Raw genomic sequence first — 14,919 nt, 5'->3', positions numbered from 1 at the left:
TCAGTGTCTTCTATCTGCCTAAATAAAGAACATGATGCTTGAATACTCCCACTGGGACTATAGTGGGACCCTTGTTTCCTTGTTTGAAATAATCTTTTCCATTAATTGGGTTTTGTAACTACTTCAAGATGAGAAACAGCTTTTACAGGTAGTTAAGTAAGCATAACGCAAATTTTGTATCTTGATTTTTGAATACCGAAAAGTGTGTTTTACTGTTTTGTCTGGAATACGTAGAGACACAAGGCATCTTAAAAACACAGTGTACAGAACAGTTTTTACTACCGCTATTGTAAGGGACAGCCCTTTTTTGTGTGGTGACTTTCAGGTTCATCATAATGACATTGAGTTTTCTGAACACTGAAGCATTTTAGATCAGGATAAATGCTTGAACCAGGAATTGCTAAAAAAAAAGAACCAAACAAACCCTAAAACCAGACAAAATGCTGCAGACTGATCTGGAGCAAGTCTGAATCCGAAAAGCAGGCAGTAAGCTGGATACTGCTCAGGACACATCTTCTTGTCCCATAGGGCAGCAGAGGACTGAGAAGGCATCGCAACTGTGTCACCTCTCATATCCAAACACTGGACACAGACAGGTGAAGCAACATGTGCAGACTGCTTTCATGCAAAATTGACCATGTAACCTTCTGCAGGATCCATACTGTCTTGTACTCAGATGTTTAATTAAAGCAGGCTGTGCTTTAGCTGCATATACTCATCCTTTTGCATCAGGCAGACTCTCAGAGCCAGATTACATGCTAATGCTAACTGCAAACTTTCAAGGCCACATAAGTCAGTTTATATCTGATCACATTTACCTTCTGATTTGTAAGCTGTCAAAGACACAATGTAAGCAAAATGGGTGAAATCTTGTTTCCTCTACCAAGGGACAACCTGTATTTCACTTTTCAAGACTAACAAAATTCCAAAACTTGAAGTTCTGAAAGGGACAATTTGCTCTTTGATCACCGCCCCTGTGATGACCAAGCTAGCATTTGAACCACATGCTTTCATTATAGGGAAGCCAATCACCAGCTCTAACCACTCTTCCCTCTCTGTCACCTTCTGCCTTTCGATAATCCTCTGGCCAAAGATGCATACCAAGAGTGTCCTATCTTCCTGTTGCTTTCTTGGCTCCCCCAGGTCTAGGGCCCCTCCTGTTACAACTGGCAAGAAGTGGTTTCTCTTATAGCCTAAAGGACCAGAAGCGCAGTAATTCCATAAAGATGCCATTTTGATGTTAAGAAAAAAAAGAATAAGGTCAGTCAGAACATGCCACTGGATGGCTGGCTTGGAAGTAACCCCACTCTGGCTGTGGAGGGGAGACTGGCTTGCCTTATTCATTTTTGTGGTTTGATCACTCGTCTCATGGAAAGTACCTTCCATTTGCAGATGAATGTCATTAAGACTACAAAGCACCCTGCCCTGGATTACTGCAGCTCCATGATATTTGTCTGACTGGAAAATGACTGAGAAGGATTCTCACCTCATAGCCAGAAAATTTGTTAATTAAGAAGGCTTTCCTTATTTTCAAGTTCTAAATATCCCTCAGACATGGAGGCTCATATTAATGTCCAAACTTTTTCCAGCTCAACCAGGGAGCATCATTTTAAGCAAAACATCCTTCAGTGACAGACACCTCCAGCATGGGTTTATGTGCTTGCTTACCATTATTTTACAGCCCTGCACGTGCTCAAGGCCTTTGCTGAGATGCTAGCACTCTAAAATGAGTATATTCTTCAATCTTGCTTGAGTGTAACAAGGAACACATCAGCAGATGTTTCCGAGAAACTGGGGAAAATGCCAGATGCTACATCTGGAAGAAATGCCCTACATGGGAAGCGAAGTAACACTCATGCTGTGTTTGGAGCAGATATGCCTGCTGGCTGGTAATGGGGCTTGATCAGGCCAAGGGGCAGACATCATCTGTGGCTCTGAGCATATCCCAGAACACCATAGGAAGCATGTCTTGGCAAGCAACTGTTCTTTTGCATGATGAAATAGAAAGAGTGGTTAAGGATTTCACTAGTAGTAAGAACTTTACTACTCTTTTTATATGAAACCAAATGCCAGGTATACCAGTGAGGCATTTCTTACTAGTAAATAACCTTTTTATCTGTTTGATAACACTAACAACCCAAGATTATACTGACACAAAGCACATTTGACAGTTACATTTTATGACTGTTCAGAAACTAAAGCTCAATATAGAAGTCAGCTGTGTGGCTGGTAAGTAGGTCATCTGTTGGGAACAGATGTGCTCTTTCATCTGCACTGCTTGCCAGTTGGCTTTGGCCTGTAATGCCCTAAATGCTATACTCTGCCGGCTAAGAGAGTGTGTGATGACACAAAGGGGTTAGGAATCCTTCACTGATGATTCTACAAAGGTTTCCTTAAGCTGGAATTCATTTCCCACCCTTTCACCTTAAATTATCCTGGTGCATTGACTTCTAGTCCACAGAAGGCTGATCTGCTCTTCCAGACTTGGAAAAGGAATGAAGGCAAGGGAATTTGTCTAACGATAATTTGAGAATCATTTGGTTCTGTCTGTGGTATCTGCTCCTAGAGCAAGCATTTATTTTTTGAAATTAAGACTCTGTTTAGCAGTTTAAATTTGTCACAAAGCAGTTAGTGCCAAGAGTGGCAGAAAGATGCCTTTATGCGTGCCCCTGAACATACAGAATGAAAACACCAACACTGCATTTGTTTAGAAGAATATTAAACAGACATCTTGTTCAGCTGTGTGCATTTGTAATGACATAATTCAGGACCTTAGAGTCAGACACACCTGCTTTCAAAGTAAGAACATATTTGGAACTAAGAAAGTCATGACTCCCCCAATTTTGTGGGATTCATTCTTAAGCCTTCATAGGTTTACATAAATGTTAATTCTTGCATTTATACTAATTTTTTATTTGTATTCATAATACAGGAGAAAGGAAGAGTTGACAAAGACTTGGGTGGCATGGCTTAGTGTGGGGTGTCCCTGCCCATGGCAGGGCGGGTTGGAACTTGATGATCTTAAGGTCCTTTCCAACCCTAACTGTTCTATGATCCTATGATTAGGGGTACTCAGCATCCTCTTCCCCCCTTCCAGTTTAACCCTTATTTGATTACAACATTAACACTAGCAGAAAATACCTAGACTTTAGAAGAAATTGATCATACTTTCTTCTTCAACTTCTAAAGCAAACAAGGAATGACCAGTGATGGCCTGGGACAATGCCATTAAAAAGAGCAATGATTCCAGACACAGTGCAATGCAGTTACACCTTCTCCATAGAAAAATGAAGTTGAGCATATAGTCCTTACAAGATCACTGCAAAGCTCTTCTCAACCACCTGATGTGACAAAAGAGACCCACCCCTTTCCAAGCATTAGCAAATGAAGGATGGCTAACTCTTGATGCATACAGAAACCCAGGAAATTATCATTTCTACTTTACTGCATGCAAGGCTGTTTATTGTTTTGTATCCAAATTGAAGATTTCTTCACACATTCTGCAAGCCATTCAATTAAAGCAGGCAAAAAGAGGGAAGTGTTTATTCCTGCACACATTAACCAAAAGGGGATAAATAGAAAATACTGAAGCTCAAAACCAACAAAATAAAGTTACAAAATGAAACACACACACACACACAAAACCCAAACAAACCCACAACAAAACCCCAAAAAACCTAAAGAAAAGAAAAAACCCAACACCAAAAACCCCACCACCCCCCCAAAAAAATACAATGAGAAACGAAACCCAAACATATATGTGCATTTTGGATATAAAATTACAATTGCCTTCAAACACAAGAGCAACATATGGAGAAATGCATCCAGTAAACCACTCTTGCTCCCCTAAATATCATGTGTCTGATTAAAGAGCAGGGTGGACATGTGTCAAGTAACGTCAAATATCTGCTTACCTATCATCTTTATCCCATTCTTGCAACTGTTTTAGTTTTACCACATTTTAACTACAGCACAAGGAAGTGTGGGGAGCACTGGTAAAGCATAACTAGAATCTTAATGTATTTATGAAAGTGTACAGATTAATTCGAATGCTTCACTTACTGGACAGTGATAATTCTCCAGATTCTCTAGCTAAAGGGAGATACAGCAACTGCACATATAAGCATCCCTATGTATATCACACATCAACAGTTTTTATGTAACAGTGCAATGTGAAAGTAGTATATGGCCATTTGCTACCAGCTCAAATATCACTTTGCATTCTTTTCTATACAGTGGTTTCAGCTCTTACACATGGGCCTTTAGTTTTTTCCACTAATTGGAGTGTGTGTAGGCTAAAGCAGACTGGTAGCACTGCATTTAAAAAGCCCCAGAATTTTCTGTCCAATTGGAAACAACTCTAAATGACAACAGCTCTGCAAGGCATTCCATCCTGGGTTTAGCTCCACTGCTCATACTTGGTTCTCTAGAAATGGAAAAAATTGTCAAGGGTCTGGCTATAGGACAAACTGAATACTAAATGTGTTTAAATATGATGAGATCACTTTGTTCTCCCTTTTAATGGCACATGGCCTTACTGTAAGCAGAAGAGCTGGAAGACACAGAACTCAGTTAAGCACCAAAACTAAAAACCTTACCTCTACCTGCACCTGGGCATTATCAAGTTTGTTTTCAGCAAATGAACGTTTCCTGGTCTGTCCTCTCCTGTGGCCAAATTTGCATTTGTTCCTCAGGACTTGCTCATCATCTTCAATGGGTCTCCGCACATACTTGAAACGATCCTTAAGGGCCCGTTTCCACAGCAACTGCATGGGAAAAAAATATTATGTCATTACCAGTATATTTCTAAAATTTGCCCTATTCCTAAAGCAGGTCACTGTGGTTTATCTAATTCTACTTTATAAAAAAGCATTTGCTCTATAGGGTGACATCAGCATATTGTGGCTTTAGGACTGAAGGAAACACAAGCACCTGCAGTATATGACTATGGCAACTAAACAGCCAAGATACTGGCACCACCCTAGTTTGTTAAGGATAATTGCAATTGAACCTAAGGGCTAGATTTATCCAATATAATCAGGTCTGTCTGTGAAACTGCAGTTTGCTTTCTTTTTCTCAGGTCTTTCTTTGGGATGCTCTATTCATGACATCAGGTCATGAAACTACACAGCAAATTGGACCAGCTCACTGATGCCACAGAAAACTAATGTTTGGGGGGTTTTTTTGAGTGGAATATTTTTTTCTCCTCCTCTGACAGCATCTGCCTGGCTGTGCAGTTGTGCGATTATTATATATAACACAAGGGAGTGGGAAAGACACAGGGGGATGCTCCTGTTTGCAGAGAGCCTACAGTTGCACTGGATCAAACAGAACTCAAAATTTCTGAATTAAAAGGATCGTTTAAGTAGGTCCTAGTGTTTGTGAGACTCCTAAAGACATATAAATTGCAATTTAAAGGCAGTTCTGCACTGCAAGTAGATGCAGACCCTGTTTAATGGAGCCATTCACCATTCCCTGGCAGCTAAAGTTGGAGTTTATGTGGTCCCACTGCTCCTATCACACTTGTCTCCTTTTTTACTTGGGTACTGACAATTCATTTCTGAAAACTGGATGAACAGCAGCTTCCTTGTGCATCCTTATGGACAGACACCTGTTTACATGCAGTCCCTGCCTGGGCATCCTGTGGTGAGGCCAACGATCAACACACAGAGAAGAAATTACAAAACAACGACTGTTAAATATGTCCGCATGCAAAACCGGCAATTGTGAATATCAGAAATGCTTCATCAGCTCCTCAAAAGCAACTGCTTATTCCAATCATTGAGGGGTTTTCAACAGTCAGAGCGAACAAAAATTAGTCAGAGAAGTGACTTCAAATGACAGGACATGGCAAGAGATATTCAAACAGCTGTTACCTCATTTTCTAAAATCAACTCCAATACTATGCTCACTTAACACTACACTCAAGCCTGTACAGACTGACATAACTGAAACAAATATAAAGAGAAGAAGGATCACCCCAAACTTCTTGCCAATATTGTGACCTTTACTAATAAAGGTCACACTATTTCAAGGGTTAACTTAGGTAGGTGTAAACCAGAATTCAGTAAAAGAAGACTAAGAAATAGTGTCTTTCTTTGCAGAGTCTGACATGCCTGCCTTTCTCACCCACAGGATATGGTTAGGAGGGTTTCTTAACACAGTGATGAAGGCAGCATGACCATGTCTTTCTCCTGCTGAACATACTGCACCCACCTCCCTGGGGCACTAGCTGACTTACAAGCCCTCAATCCTAAAAGCAAGACCTCTATTAATGGTGAAAAATGACAGTGGAAAAGCTCCAAGGACAAAACTCCTGCAGCATCTAACTTGCCTGTTCTTGAGCAGATCTGGGCCAGCCAGGGCCCTTCCTGGGAGGATGCTTTCTATCACCCACCAATGAGCCCTTACAGAAGTATCCCCTCAATGCCAGTCACACTTGAACATCCAAGAACTGGAAAGAAAATAAATCCATCTGCATTTCTAGTATGTAAATTCCAGACTTTGGATTCTGCCAGAACAGGAGTCATGATGTCACCATCCTGAACACAAGGAAAAAGAGCCATTGTTCCCAAAAGTAGTAAGGTGACAACATGCCTTGAAAATCCTGCTTGCAACCTGCCTGAACCATTAAGATTCCAAAATATGTTTACATTTCTGTCCTATGCATTTGCATCTTGATGTAAATACCCCAAAATGACATGCCCAGCAACATCTATTTAGAACACTGTTATTTTAAAGCTGTTAAAAAGCAGGCAAACAAAAACCTTAGATTAATGCTTCTCTGAAGTGTTCAACAGATATTAAAATATTTTAAAACATGATCATCCCAGAATATATTAGCAGCTGACAAATTAAATGTCCCTTTAGTTAAGTTTTACATAGTTTCTATTTGGAAACTTTTGTTTGGCTAGAAGACATTTTTGCTTATTCTTCCACATGACGGAATATGCTGACACCTATACAGAGCTTTAAATATCCCTCAAAGTTCAAAACATTCATCTGTTTCATCCGCTCACCCTCAGATAAAATAAGGGTTCTGGCTAAATCTATTTCTGTACTAGGATTCTCATAAGATTAGACAAGTCCCTTCTCACATACCTATGTCATGAATGAGACTGTGAGCACATACATTTATGGGGTTATCCTAGTGGGTAATGTGTCTTCTAAAAGGGATGCCTTTTTAACCATTTTTTTAGCTGATAACTTTATTTTCTGTTAATTCCACACACACACTCAAAAAACCCCAAACAACCCACCCAAACCATCCCAGGAAGGTTTACAATGCTTGTAAGGGAGCAGAAGGATTAGTCTGTGTCTATCTGACATAGCAGGGAAAGGATTACACACAGATTAAAAGCAGTAATTTACTAGTGAATAATGATTTTGTGTGCAGCAGTTACATAAATAAGGCATGTCAGTCAGCACAGGCATCCCGGGCTCCACCGGTGTCACGGCACCCCTTAGCAGCCTCAAGCTCAAGGGAGCTGCTTACGCAAAGCTGTGCGGGTGGGAGAGCCCTCTCTTTTCCTTCCTCATGTAACATAAATTCTTTAAACCGCACAATTTTCAACACGTTGTCTGAAATGAAATGAAATAAGGGCACTGACTCTTTCCAAATGCTTGGTAGTAACCCTTGTAAAGAGGATAAATACAAATAGAATAGTATCTTGAGAGTAGTCAATTATTATATTTTATTATTATTTTATTTTTCTTATATACTTTCAATGTACTATTAAAAATTGTTATAATGTCTAATTATTATAAATAAACAGGTTTAAGGCACTCAAAACCTCTCAATAAGCAATATTTTACATCTTACAAGACCTGTGAATCAATACTGTTATCAGAACCAGAAAGCCGCAGGTCTTAAAGCCCCATGCAAGCCTGGGCAATTTTAAAAGAAAAGTCTACAAAAACTTTGCTTTTTTCAGCTGTTGCAGACTCTTTTGTGAGAAAAGATGAAGGAATGGTGGTTAGCCAATTTGACTGCTGTTGTTCATTTGTTTCTTAAAAGCATATGAATTCAGTTTTACTGCAAGCTTCATACTAAGTAGCTCTGGAAATGTAGGGGTTGTTTTAAGCCGTTTTTCTTGTAACACACAACTATCTCTGATCAAGAAAAAAGAAGTATTTATAGCCTTTATGATCATGAAGGAAGAACAAAATGTCTAACAGTATGGCAAATAAAAATAGCAATTCATTCTCACCCCCTTTTCTAAACTTAAGTATACAGACATACACCTTTTTTCATACCTCAGCCAAGGCAACAGAGAGGGGCCAACTTAGAAGTGTTAGACTAGCGATATTGAGAAGTGCTAATTCCAGCTTCCTTGCTTACTTATGGTGGTTTCTTCCAGATATGCTTTCTAGTAAGCATGAGAGAAATATCAAAACACAAACGACAACTCTGAAGTCTCTGCCCCATCACAAAACTCCTGCCAGCACCAACTCCAGGATTGATCTGGAAAATGATGAGCCCTTATAACAAGGGAGTTATAAGTAGTTTCACCCCCCCTCTATGGTCCTACTGCAATTAAAGCCCTTTCAAAGTCTGGCTTAAAAATATTTTTTAAAAGTTAAAGGCTGTAAAATGGTCTTTGGACCTGACCTGAACGTCATTCCAGCTCCCCTTCACAAAGGGAGACAGATGAAGACTTAGCATGACCGGGGGCAGTGGCCAAGGACCCCCACTGGTGTATTCAGACTGGCATCCTGATCAAAAATAAGGGTGGACTGTTGCATTCTCATCCTTCTGTTTCCTTTCCCCTCACTGAGATGTGCCTGTTTTCTTTAGTCCCTTCCCTCCTACACTGCCTGGACTCAGGGGAGAACTAGAATAGCCACCCCTTAATACTCCTATTTTTTTGTTTTATTTTCAAAATTATTTATTTGGCTTTCTGCAGTAACAAGAGATCTATTTATATACATTTAAAGCTAACAGTCTCCACTAAGTCTCACAAGCTTTTACAAGATGCTATAAAAGAATCACATGGCAAAACAATGATGTGAAGTCAAAAGGTGAATACTGTCCTCTGAGACCACAGATACGTACCAGGGTTCACAAAAGTGGAAAAAATGTAGTTCAAATTTAAGCCATCTCCTTCCACTGCTTTCTTTTCTGTCCCACTGAGCTCAGTGTTTTTAAATAATTATTTTTCTTTTAATTTAGGCCTAGATTCCAGACATACTTAAACCAGTGGTATTACACGGTATTACTACACACCGTAGCTAGATATCTAACAGACAAGTGATCATAGTAAATTGCAAGAGCCTCGGTCATGTTAGTCCTCATGCAATTTCCTAAAGACTCAGCTTCTTTGTTTACAAACAAAAATAAGTCACATTTACTTAAATTTATTCTTTTGGAAAAATCAATCCAGGAAAAAAAGGTACCCAACAAGCAACCTTCACGTACAGGTTTGCATGATCTCACAGTGGCCTTGAGGAATGGCTATAACTGGATTAACTTTTAATCAAAATCATGACAGAAGAATGTAATATGCCAAACATATTAAAGTGAAGCTTAAAGCTCTGACTAGAGCCAGTGCATAACAAATCAATATTGATTTCCTCTGATGTAGGTTATTTCTTGTGATTGATTATGTGGAAAAAAAAACCAAATAAATAGAAAAACCCAAATAAACAAAAGCTGTATTTTTCAAGATGAAGTACTCTTTACAATACTTACAAAGCCATTCCCATCTTCATCAAGGAAGGGATATGCCTGCAGCAGAGCATTGACAACTATGTTATACTGTTGGCTGGTTGGATACCTGTGCAAACAAGACAGAGATGTAAAAGGAATAGTTGGTATTCTAGACAGTACCAGACACTGTCTAGAGTCTATACTGAGCTACATTAAATTGACTATTTCTCAGACTATTGATTCCCCTCCAAATAACAAGGGGAACAGCCTTAAGGTCTGCATGAAATCTTCCTGTTGGCTTCAACAAGTTTCAGGCCCTTAGCCTTCTCTGTTTAAGCAAGCTTATTAGAAAAGAATGGTTTTACATCCATTTGAAAACTTGTTTCTGCAGCCAATAGATAATACCCCCAAATAAATCTAACAATGTTTACTCACAGTGATCCATCTAGGTATTTTGTCATGTCTGCTTGTAAAAATTCAATAATTCTTATTCTCATACTGTGATCAGGGCACTTTTTTTCTGCTAATATGCACTTGACATCATAAGGGAAGTCTGGCAAAGCGTAAGAACTTGTCCACTGCAATGTCTTGTATCTTGTAAACAATGATTTCAGATTTTTTCTGTAAAGGAAAAGATTATATCATCATGATCACATCCTTCTCTTATGGGAATGCAGACATGCAAATAAAATACAAGAAAAAACAAAAAGGAAAGTTGTTGCTATAGAAATTCAGATCTTCCTCTCTTGGTTTCTACATAAAGAATATCTACAAAAGCTGCAATCAATATGGGATTAAAACCAGATGTCAAATGTGAAATGTCATAATCAGCAGATACTAGAAGGTTGTCACTATCTGAAAGCAACAGGCAGAGCAGAGGAAGACACTGGAGACTTGCTACTGTTGCAAATAACTTTATCTGTCATCATTTATGTTTCCTACCAGTTCTGCTAACTTACTAGTAAGACAAACAGCTTAATTGAATAAAATACTATCCATGTCATTAGCTAAGATTGTCCTCCCAAAGGGAAAAGCAAGGAAGGAATGAAAGCAATTACCATCAGCACGTGGCTGGAAATAAAGCGGGCACAGCCCTTAAGTACCTGCAGCTCCTCTCCCAAGACCACCATCAACACTGTCTACAGATGTCACACCCCAGCTGGGGTGAGCCTTAGGCAGGATATTACCACTGGTTACCCAAACACTTCCCACCTCCAGAAAGCCTGACAACCCTAATTCTGAAGGAACACAGGGAAAAATAAAGATAAACTGGGTTGGAAGTCAATCAAGAGCCACCTTGAATCAAGATAGAATGGTCCTGGCAGCCTTAGACAGCTTTCCAGTCATAATGGTCCAGACAACAAAGAAATCTCAAATGAGAAGTACCAAAGACAACTAAAAAGTCCCGTTATGTAGGTGGCATGACTACATTTTATGTTTAATTAAAACTGCAGAAAGCAATTTGGAAAAAAATAGTAGATTTTTAAAAGAACTTAAAAAATAAAATAGTATCATTATAGATGAAAAATGTAGATGCTTACATGGTCTCTAAATTAATCATTTGTAGTCCCTTTCTATTCACTAAGGAAACAAATGCCACTGAAGGATGGCAGAACAACCAAAGACATCTAAATCAGACCAGATGTTCTCTCTTATCTATTTCCCTCTGCTAATGATGAAGGAAATTAAGATAGGTACTAAAGTTGTTGAAATATGTGTTGTATATGCCTCAAGTTAAGCATTACTCACTTGGGGGATATAAGGGAAACCTCCCACACAAACACTTGTGGCTGGACTAGGCGTGCTCTGGTGTCCCTTTCAAGCTGTATTAGATTTTGAGTCTATGACCATTATGGAGGGAAATACTGCTAGATTTCATCCAGTCAACATACATAAGTTTTCATTCCTTAAATAAATAAATGAAGGTCTCTATTGTAGCCTATAAGGGGAGCTAGGTATATAAATAAGAGCTGTGAACAGTTTTTTTAGCAAGGCCTTCACTGGAAGGTTTTGCTATCCAGACTCTTCAGGTAAGGATGTTAAAAACAAACAACAACCAACAACAACCAACACCCAAAAAGAAAAGCAACAAAAAACATGGAAACCAATATCTTTAAGCTGGCAAAATGAACTGCAATAGCAGTGAATGAGCATTTGCAATAGATTAGTTTATACCAGTTTGAAAGACTACTGTATACCTGGGAGGCAACTCATTTTGGGCCAGTTACAATCTTAGTATCTTCCTGAGTGGATTAGCCTGAGACTTTCAACCTCGTTGACCACAACAACTTGGCATCTTTTAATGTAACTTGCAGGTTGGCAAAAGCTCTGCAGATGTGACACAACTGCACCAAACCCAGCATTATGGCAAATTGCTATGCAGTGCAGATAGGGGAAAAAAAAAAAAAGAACAAGTCAACCCAAAAGAAAACTCATCCTCAGTGATATTCACAGTAGTAGCAGTACTCACAGCACTACCACTTCCCCAAGTAAAACAGGTACAAAATAGTCAGGGATGCTGTCTCTCCAAGCTCACCAGATTGTATGGGACACAGATGATTAACAGCAGATGTGAATTGCAGTGAACTTCTATTAGTACTTTGCAGCCTCAAAAGAAGGAAAAGCTGTGCAAGAGTGACAACATATCCACATAGACACATTCATGTCCTTATTTGGTGGTAAACTAATACACAAATGGGAAATTAAAACCCAGCCCAGATTCTGAAATCACTTGGAAATCCCTCCTATGCAAATAAAGTACAGATGTTCAGTGTAGCATCGAGGAGCAATGTAGCCTATAAGTTTGAATCCTGTACTTTCACCAGCTTTACTGATGAAAGTGATGTAGCAGACAGGCTGCAAGTTACTACATACTCTTCAACATGGTATATCATTTAAACTACCTCAAAAGTGGACAGAAGTTTAGTATTTGGTAATCTGTATCTGAGCAGCACTGAAATTCCTTTTGTTGCTAACATCAGTGAAGCTGCCCCTTTTTGAGAAGGCAGTTCAAAATTTAGCAGGTTCAGTTCAGGCAAACTGAACGATACTCAGTTACTTGAAGAAATATAGGTTTATTGCAGTTGGGATAGCTAACAGCCAGGGAAGCATGTGAACTCTCCCCTCTACCAGTCCCTTCACATTTACCAGTACAACAAATATGCTCCAAATTCTATTTCACTTCAGCTTTACCCAATACAAAATACTTCATTTCTGTCCAAATAAAATCCAAAAATTCCTTTCGTCTCCACAGTGCAAGAGATTAAATATTTTTCTAGGTTTGCTGGAATCATTGCTGTTTGGAAGGCATGTTAAATATGTGCAGTAATATTTTACAGTGAAATAGAAGTTTATTTGAAAAGAGACACCACTCCACACTACACCTCCAGAAAAGCTTGCATACAAATTTGTTTAACTAAAAGAAGAGTTTAGTTAAACTGTACGTGCACTGGGATTTATGAACACAGCCAAGACCTTCTGTGATTGTGGAGAACAGATTATAACAGTTGGAGATTTAGGTACAAGCATACATAGCCTGTTTCTAACCAACCCTCCCAGGTCTTCCAGCTAACCTGAGACAGACATAAAATCCACATCCCAAAATGCAAATTACCACATCTTTTTTTTTTTTTTTTCCCCTCTCAGTTCTGGAGACTTTTGATGCTGTAACTAAATCTGATGGCTAGCTCCTGCCAAATGTCAGCCCCCTCTCCCTCACTGTCATATGTCTCTACCCCTTTCTTACTGGTACTGGGAAGCCTCTAACCTTGTGGCAAGTTACTTAAGAAGCTACAAGTGAAAAAGTTCTTCATTTTTCCTCACAGTTTAGTTTTCTCACAGTTTAGGTTCCCAAAATGTCTCCCCATGAGGCAAGAGAAAGCAAACGAAGCAAGATTTATGCTTAACTGCAGTATGGAACTGCGTGCTAAGAATCATCTCCTCCGCAAAGCCACAACTAGTCACAGTGCTGTTGACCCCTCAGCTTTTGTGATGACAGTTTTACTTACTGTGCTAAGTCACATCACTGTTTCGCACAGCTATTTCTTCCTCTGGCTGCATTACATTGCTCATGCACAACATATTTACCAAGACAAAAAAGTGTAAAATAACATCATTTTGAGAGGAGCCATTTGTCTCCTTCAGCTGGGAAACAAAACAAAACAAAACAACCCACGAACAAAAAAAAAAAAAGAAAAAAAAAACCCCACCAAAAATCCCAAAGCAATCACCCCCAAGTCCCTACCTATTTGAATTGTATAATCCCTGGCATCCCTAATCCCAGGGAAATCTTATTTTACTGCCAAAAAGGCAGATGATTACACACTTGCAGTGTCACTCAAACCACCAAAGTTTCAGACTTCACTGGAGAGCAGTGAGTGAACACATCACCATGATCTCCAAGCTCACGATCCTGTGCAACTTCACACAAAGACACTGAGCTGCCTGAATTAGCTGTAACAAGGCAGTAAAAATAATCTTGGTGTCAGTATAGACAGTGATAGCAGTGCAAAGTGTACTAGGGTCCTAGAAACAAGATCATAATTAGACTTTGTCGATTTTAAGCTACTTGAGCATACTGGTAAGAAGGATCAGTTTCCTATATCTTTTTAGTTCACTTAGGAATAAAAGCGACTTAAAAGCTAACTGAGCACATGCATACACATGCTGTATTCAACTAGCTCTTATTATTACCTGCTTTATGAAGTTCATGAGTCTAGAGCACCCATTACTACACCTCGCATCAGCTCAGGGTCCAGTTAATCAGAGGACATCACAGCTGAGCAGAACTTTGCTGACATCAGTGGGTTCCCATGTTCAGTTCAGATAAAACTCAGCACAAGTGGAGCCTCAATGGATTCCCATTTTCACAGGTTAAGGCCTAACCTTTCATGGCTACACCACACATCAGCAAGAGACTCCTGTCTGAATATTTGTTGGATAGAAAAAAGCCTATATCTACAAAGTCAAGAAAAAACAGAAGAGAAAACATGGAACTTGCAGATGTGAAGGAAAGGAAAAGTCTGCAGCTGTAGAAAATGTTCCATTTCCCCAACTCATATATAATGCGCTTTCAACTTTATGACAATGTTTAAGGTTGTAAAGGTTATTTCATCAAAAAGAAAAGATTATGACAATGAAATATCAAAAACCCCTCTTTTCCCCCTCTTAATACTGGGATAAAATAGTGTTCCCTTTTTCTATTCACACTTCCGAGATCAGTGTCTGAAAGCTTCTCATGCTTTTTTTCTTCATGTGCTTCATTGCCATTC

The 14,919-nt window shown here is 39.2% G+C and overlaps 1 protein-coding gene across 3 annotated transcripts in view; it reads right to left on the bottom strand.

The window, feature by feature from the left end:
- The window catches only part of SAMD3 (sterile alpha motif domain containing 3), a 38,491-nt gene that overhangs the window by 11,125 nt on the left and 12,447 nt on the right, over window positions 1-14,919 (bottom strand). For all 3 annotated transcript variants that reach the window (XM_061378209.1, XM_061378210.1, XM_061378211.1), the window contains exons 5-7: window positions 10,085-10,270; window positions 9,692-9,776; window positions 4,599-4,766 (exon numbers count right to left, since the gene is read on the bottom strand). In XM_061378209.1, coding sequence (XP_061234193.1) covers window positions 4,599-4,766; window positions 9,692-9,776; window positions 10,085-10,270 — 439 coding nt within the window. The remainder of the gene's footprint in view (window positions 1-4,598; window positions 4,767-9,691; window positions 9,777-10,084; window positions 10,271-14,919) is intronic.

Source organism: Neopsephotus bourkii, unplaced genomic scaffold, assembly GCF_033783945.1.
Source record: "Neopsephotus bourkii isolate Nb327-2 ecotype Australia unplaced genomic scaffold, CSIRO-AGI_Nbou_v1 NB_1765, whole genome shotgun sequence".
In the NCBI taxonomy this organism is placed as follows: Eukaryota; Metazoa; Chordata; class Aves; order Psittaciformes; family Psittacidae; genus Neopsephotus; species Neopsephotus bourkii.
Note: the sequence above shows the minus strand (reverse complement) of the source record. Positions and strands in the feature narration are given on the sequence as shown.